At 57.9% G+C, this 6,874-nt stretch overlaps 1 protein-coding gene across 2 annotated transcripts; it reads right to left on the bottom strand.

Annotated features, from left to right (window-relative positions):
- Nucleotides 1–697: 697 nt before the first annotated feature.
- Nucleotides 698–3,815, bottom strand: LOC103666777 (protein FAM110D). Of its 2 annotated transcripts, none has more exons than XM_008694858.2 (2): nt 3,741–3,815; nt 698–1,923 (listed from the first exon to the last, which is right to left on the bottom strand). In XM_008694858.2, the coding sequence occupies exon 2, from the start codon at nt 1,827–1,829 to the stop codon at nt 999–1,001; it is 831 nt and encodes a 276-aa protein (XP_008693080.2). In that variant the 5' UTR covers nt 1,830–1,923; nt 3,741–3,815; the 3' UTR covers nt 698–998. The 2 variants fall into 2 exon arrangements, with proteins under 2 accessions (XP_008693080.2, XP_040475308.1); XM_040619374.1 differs by having other exon boundaries at nt 3,727–3,811.
- Nucleotides 3,816–6,874: the final 3,059 nt, after the last annotated feature.

Here is a 6,874-nt window from a genome sequence, read left to right as displayed (position 1 = left end):
ATGTAATCTTAGAAGGGTGAGTGGAAAGAAAGGGGAAGGTAGCCCAGGCAGAGGGAGGAGGACCGTAAGCAAGGACTTGGAGGTGTGGACGTGTGAGGCAAACAAGTGACCTTGTGTGTCTTTGAGGGAAAGGAAGACAGTGGCCCGGTGTGAGGCTGCAGGTTAGCAAAATCCTGGTTTGAAGGGTCCCTTCCTTTACTGTCCTCAATTCTGGATTCTTCGTATCTCAGCCCATTCACAGCTGGTAACCAAAAGGGGGCAGCAAATCTCCAGGAATGGGGGCCTTGTGGGGCCGGCGGACCCCAGATTTCTGCAGGCAACCCCTCCCCAGAACTCCCTAAACACGCTATTCCTGGCTCCCAGATCTAGTGTGGACCGACCTCGGGGTCGGTGGAGGAAATAATCATAACAGAGTTCGTACTAATTCCGTGGTGGTCTTAGTGGCTGTCGCTTATCGAACGCTTCCTGTATGCCGGGCACTTTGCCATGCGCTTTGTGACCATTTCAAAAATATTTCGATCACCGAGGGGTGCAGCTGTGATTCGGGGAGGTTAAGTGCTTGCCCAGAGTCACACAGTGAGCCTGGAACCCGCACTCCGGAACCCGCACTCCAAAACCAACGCGCGTAACCCCGCCAGCCCGCCCCTTCCCCTTCCTCAATATCTGCTCTCTAATCCAACATCACGAACCCTTTAAATAACATTTTGGCTTTATTCTGCAGATTCTCTGATCTCCCACCCCAGGCCTCCACAGGGGCCACGTAGCTGCCCCCTCCCCCTCCGTCGTCTGCTCTGGGAAGGGCCTTCGGAATCATTTTGTCCCATCCTCCCAAGGTTCACAGGGGAAAACCAAGAAAGCAGAGGGAGGGGCTCGCCTAAAGGCACCCGGCGCGTCAGAGGCAGGGCATCCCTGCCCGTGCCCGGGTCCAGCCCTGGGCCCACCCCTTCGCCCTCCCCGGACCCCGGACTCCCCCGGAGCCTGCTCCCCAGCGGCCGCAGTCACACCTCGGACTCGCGCGGCGGGCCGCGGGCGCGCTGGCAGCCGTACAACCACTGGATGACGCGCGCGTTGCGCTCCACCACCGACACCGGGGGGCGCCCGTCCCGCGCCGAGCCCGCTGCCTCTGAGCCGCCGCCGCCGCCGCCGCCGTCGCAGCCAGCACCGTCCGGGCGATCCGCGTCGCCGTCGCTGGACGTCCAGTCGCTGGTGTCCCCAGAACCGAGCGGCGGCGACGTTCCGGGCTGGGGGCTGGCGTCGGCGCCCCAGCTCTGCGGAGAGAAGCGCTCGGCGCCCAGCACCTCCACCAGCGCGCGCTCCAGACCGCAGTAGTTGAAGAAGCGCTCCTTCTCCGACAGGGGTAGTGAGCAGGTGGGGCACAGCGCCCGCTTTCCTGCCGCTTCCGGGGCATCTTGGGGCGCGGCCCAAACCCCAGGAGCCGCTGGTCGCTCGGGTGGGCCGGGACTGCTCGAGGCGGCGTCTCGGGGAGCGCCCAGGAAGAGGCGCCGCACCAGCCCCTGGCCCTTGGCGTTCTCTTTGTTCACCAAAGCCTTGCAGTCCCGCTTCTGGCGGTAGAAGATGAGGGAGTCAGGCCTTGGCAGCCGCCTGCCACTGCTCCGGCGGGCGGGCCTGGGCGTCCTGGGCGATGCAGGGGGCCCCAGCTCGTTGCAGGGGTGCGGGGTGAGCGGTCCGGGACCCCCACGCAGAGCTGGCTCCTGGCGTCGTGCTATCACTTGGTGTGTCTTGACATACTTGGCTTTGTCGGCCTCCAGCCTCTCCACGGCGCTGGGGGTCCGTCCCCTGGACGCGGTGGAGGGAGAAGCCAGGATCATCTCAGCGGGACTGGACAGGATTGTACCCCATAAGCCACTGGAAGTAAGCAGCTAGTTGAGGAACCAAGAGCAATTGGCCGGGACTCCCTGGTGCCTACACGGAAAGAGGACCGATCAGGGAGAGAGTAGATGTCCCTGTACTTCTCCTGCAGNNNNTCCTGGGAATAGGACCAGCCAGCCACCCCTCCCCCATCCAAATCAGCCGGTACCATGCCTGAGGGAGAGGCTCCGGCTACCGCTTACCCCCTCCCCTATCCCTCAAAGACACTGAGCAGGGGCACCCTGGCCACCCAGAAACATGCCCCTTTGAGGGTGCCCCAGTCTGGCCACAGAGCTAAGCATCAGCAAGTGGGACACTTGGAAAAGGAAATGGGGCTGGTCCCGGCTCAGTTCCCGAAAGTGGCCTCAACCGGAAAAAATACCTCTTCCCAACCCAGCAACTTTGAGTCCAAGACAAGAAGGCTCCCCAGCCACAGGCTGGCTCCAGGAGGGCCCACCCTTCCCGCCCCCATGCACCCGAGGTCAGGGATATAACCACAGGGTAGGAGCCTCCAGTAATTGCAGCCAACTGCCCAGCCCAGTCCCAGCGGGGCCATGAGGAGAGAGAGAGAGGTGGCCACCAGGTCATGTCAGCCAGCTACCTACCACCTCTGTACCCCTGCCAAGGGGATCCCACAATGCCCGCCTGTAAAATAACCACCTCGCCTACCTCTGCATTTCCATTTCTACAGAAAAGGAAACTGGTAGAGAGGAAGGGGCTTGCTCAGGTCTTACTGAGAGTTAGGGGCTGAGATTGAAACCCAGGTCTCTAGCCTTGCGGTGCAGAACTAGTTCAGATGGCCTGTCTCATGGCCCATCAGAACTTCCCTCTTAGGTTTTGCTTCTCTTCTCGCTGCAGTAATACCAAGCAATTTCCATTAGACACGGGCCCTTTGCCTCACTAAGAAGTTCCTTCCACAAATTCTTCCCAATAAGCAGCACTCCCAGAAACCTGCCCTCAGGGTCCCTGCCCTCTTCTCATCCTGAGACCCTGTGACCCTTGTCCGCCACCTCCCCTCTGCCACTGGGGAAGGGGACCAGGAGGGGTTGTAAATCAAGAGCTGACAGTGCTGTTGGCAGTAACAGAATGGGCCACCCACACAGCTCAGCACACCCCATACGACCCCTGCTCCCTCCTCCCTGAATCCTCCATTCAACTGAAAGGGACATATAAGTTCTGGGGGCTGAGGGGAACTTCAGTCAGGAGGCAACAAAAGAATGGAACTTGCTAGGAATGGGGGGAGGCTGCCCCAAGAAGCCTTGGAACAGAGACCCTGCCAAACCCCCCACCCCAGCACACACACACACACACACACACACACACACACACACACACCCCGCTATCTAGTGTCAAGTCAGTCCATAGGTAGTTGGTGACTGTGAGCCCAGGCGTCAAGGAGAGCCTGGCAGCGCCCTCCCTCCTGGCTTTCAAGAACTATACCAGGCAATGGGTCGGATTCCAAGGTCCCAGGAGGGCACCATGCTTGTCTGACCTTATGAGTATCCTCCCATCTCTGTCTCCTCTTCCCAGCCCTGAGCAGCAAGGCTATAAAAAGTCCCTAAACACAGGGACCAAAATACCCTGCCATCCACGGTCTCTCCCCTGCCTCCTGGTTTGGCCCTGATGCTTGACCACAGACGTTCCACCCTAGAAGCCTCCAGACATCCTTGTGCCCTCCGTCCTTTTGCCCATCTTCTTCCAGTCCTGTGGTTAGTGGTCTGAACTTTGCCCACAGCTTCAGCTCTGGACATGGGCTGGGGGGATGGGGGGACTTGTTCACTGGTTTGGTGCCAGTCTCCCTGCCCTTGGGTCCCTGAGTGCCTTCCCACCCCAGCCCTGGGCTCAGGATGCCCTCACCTCTGTGCACTCACCGAAGCTCGTTGCAGGGGTCCGTTGGCAGGACCAGACAAGGGCAGGAGGGACAGCAAGGACTGGAAGTAACTTTGGTGGCAGCCAAACCTCACTCTCCACAGGAAAAGGAGAGAGAGCCTCCACCCCCCCCCCAGATTAACCCTTGCCTTCCTGACCTGGAGCCTGGTCTCCAGTTAACTCCTTCCTGGTCACAGTCTTAGTACTGGTGAGGACATTTGGACCAGATCCAGACCCTTTATTTTACAGATGGTCACACAGGCCCTGACAGGTTAAGTGATTTGCATGGAGGTACAGTGAGCTTGGGGTACAGCCAGGACCCAAACAAGGTTTCCTGATTCCCTAACTTCCTCCAGAGGCCTGGGGTAGGGACAGGCTACGCATGCGGGTCAGCCCCATCTGCTAGGCCTTGGCAGAGTCTCTGGGTTAGCAGGCGAAGGCAGAGCCGGGTTCTAGCTGACTGTGTTTGTCTCCCTCTGTAGCAGGTTTAGGCCTGTCCTGGGGGCATTGGCGCTGCTGACGTGCAGGGTGAGCCTGTCCTAGCAAGTCTGGGCTTGACAGTCACTTCAGAGCCCATTGGAGGTGACTCTGCCCAAGCTCCTCTGATGGCCAATGGGATTGGCTGGGAAGAGGGTGTTGAAGGGATGATTCCAGGGCCAAGCTGGTGTCTTTGGCCTCTTTTCTGCTTTGCCCCACTGGGGACTTCTCGAGCTGACATCTTGTGTCTCAAGGGGGAGCCTGTCCCCACAGTGCTGGTGCCAGGAGATCTCCCCCTCTCTCCCCAGTAAACTGCAGCACCCAGAGCTCAAAAACCAATGCCTTTGCCAAGGCACCCTGCCCCCCTCCAGCTGGCCCCTTTCCTTGCCTTGCAGAACTGTTAATGTGTGCAAAGCACATTCACACCTGTGCTCTCGGATCTCCTTTGGCTCTCCTAAGAACTCTAGAGGGGGGCCCAGTGGGGGTGACCACCCCACTTGATGGATGAGGAAATGGGATCTTGCCGAAACCCAACTCCAAAACCACCCTTTCCGCTGTACCCTCTGCTTTTCAAATAAGGTAACAAGTCTGAAAAACCGGGAGGCCCATTTGCCAGTAAGAGATTTTTATCACCTAGTTAAAGGAAGGTTTTTTTGTTTTTGTTTTTACTTTTGTTTTGTTTATTGGTCCATGATAGCTCCATATTGTATTGTTATGTTATGTTTCTTTGCAAAATACTTTTATTTACATGATCACAATTCATCCCTAGACAGTCTTTGGGGAGTAGTGTGTTTTACTTCCCCATTTAACAGCTGAGAATACTGAGGCTTAGAAATGTGAAATGATCCATCCAAGCTCACACAATGAGACTAGGAGCTAACTTTTATTGGGGGATTAATGTATGCTAGGCAGTGTTCTGTGACTAACACATTTAATCCTCAAAACAACCCAGTGAAAGGGGTACTTTTATTCTCCTAATCTTATAGATGCAGGTTGGGGTGCAGGCCCCTGGCACTGAGATCTGGTCATGAAGGGGTTAAGCGTGGAGGCTGGGCAGGGCCCAGCTGGGATGCTGTCAATGGCAGGAAACCTGGCCTGTGAAGGAGGGGGAGGATGGGGCTGTTGTGTCTGACTTGATACAACCCCCATCCCTTTGGTCTTAAAGGAGTATCCGGGTTGGGTGGAAGGGCAGGCAGAGTAGGGGTGGGAGGTGGGGGGTGGGCTTCTCAGCTCTTTTCTGGAGTCCAAGACAGATGCTGGGCGACGGAAAGAAGGGATTCAGAGTGTAAAGCACCTGCGGCAGCCTCTGGTCTGACGAGGGTGACCAGAAATGACCCCACCTCCTGGCAGGAGCACCCCGTCAGTCAGTCAGAGTCAGAGGGGGGAAGACAGCTCCAGACCTCAGAGCGCCCAGTCAGAGGGGAGACACAGCTCTGCCTTCGGGAGTCCACGGTGGGGGGGTGGTCAAGGAGCCTTGCTCTCAGGAGCTCCCAGTATGAGGGGTGACAGTCCCCTGTCCCAGGGTGCCAATGGACACAGACCCTCTACCGTGCTGGCAGAGCGCGTTCATGGAGGAGAGGTCAAACCGGCTCGGCTTTCTGGGTGAAAGAACCCCCCCCACCAAGAGTCATCGGGAGGGGGAGATCGTGAGGTGGAACTGCAGCTGCCTGCCCTGCCGCTCTCTTGGTCACACTTACCATGAACGGATCATCTGTCTTTCTGGTCATGGATCCCTAGGGAGATCCTTAAAGTGGCTCCTTCCGGTCCTGCCAGGACCTTGGGCCAGTGGGAGGCCAAATCTGAGAGCTGTTTCCTTCCTCTTCCCAAGCTCATTCCCGGATCACCTTGATGATGGATTGGAATGGGTCTGAGTCAGAACTGGCTCCTTCCGCAGGAGGAGATGACTCAGGGAGGCCTTCAGATCCAGCCTCAGACCCCAGACCCACGTTGTTTCCTTCCTTAGCAGCCAGCTACAGCCCCCTCACCACAGCCACCCACACCTCAGCCCTGCCTCTGAGGCTCTGGTGCAGCCACTGGCTGGCTGTGTGGCCCGGAGCGTGAGCTTAACCTCTCTGAGTTTCCTTCTGTGTAAAATGGGAATGGTAAGACCCAGCTCTTGAGCGGCATGGAGAAGTAGCGGCTGTGGCGACTGAGAAAGCCTCTGGTGCCTTAAGCTGCTCATAAATACTAGCTGAATCTGCCTCTTAGCTCTCATCCAGCGCAGACACCTTCCGGACACCTCCAGCCTGAGTCGTTTCTCCAACCCCACAGTCTCAGCTGCTGTCAACAAATCATTCTGGACACTGCTGTGTGCTGTGAGGTCAGCAGATAGGTCAGACATGGTTGCTGCTCTCAGGGAGCTCGGCCTGCTTGGGGGTGTGTGTGGCAGAGGCATGACAGACTGATCACAACTCCAGCCAGGGCAGTGCTTCTGTGAAAGAGGCCAACAAAGCAGGGGACAGCGGAGGTCATTTGTTCTGCCAGAGAAGGGGGGGGGCAGGGGGAAGGGATTTCTGGCTTGGGTGGGATGGGAGGTGGGGGGTGGGGTGTTGGGGGAGGGATGGTGAGAGCTACAGGCCTAAAGACAGCAGGAGTGCCAGGGTGTCAGTGAGGGCAAGAGGCTAGGGAAGGGAGGGGCTGGGGTGTGGGGGAGGGGGGA

The sequence above is a fragment of the Ursus maritimus genome, unplaced genomic scaffold (assembly GCF_017311325.1).
Source record: "Ursus maritimus isolate PB19 unplaced genomic scaffold, ASM1731132v1 scaffold_32, whole genome shotgun sequence".
NCBI classification, from domain to species: Eukaryota; Metazoa; Chordata; class Mammalia; order Carnivora; family Ursidae; genus Ursus; species Ursus maritimus.
Note: the sequence above shows the minus strand (reverse complement) of the source record. Positions and strands in the feature narration are given on the sequence as shown.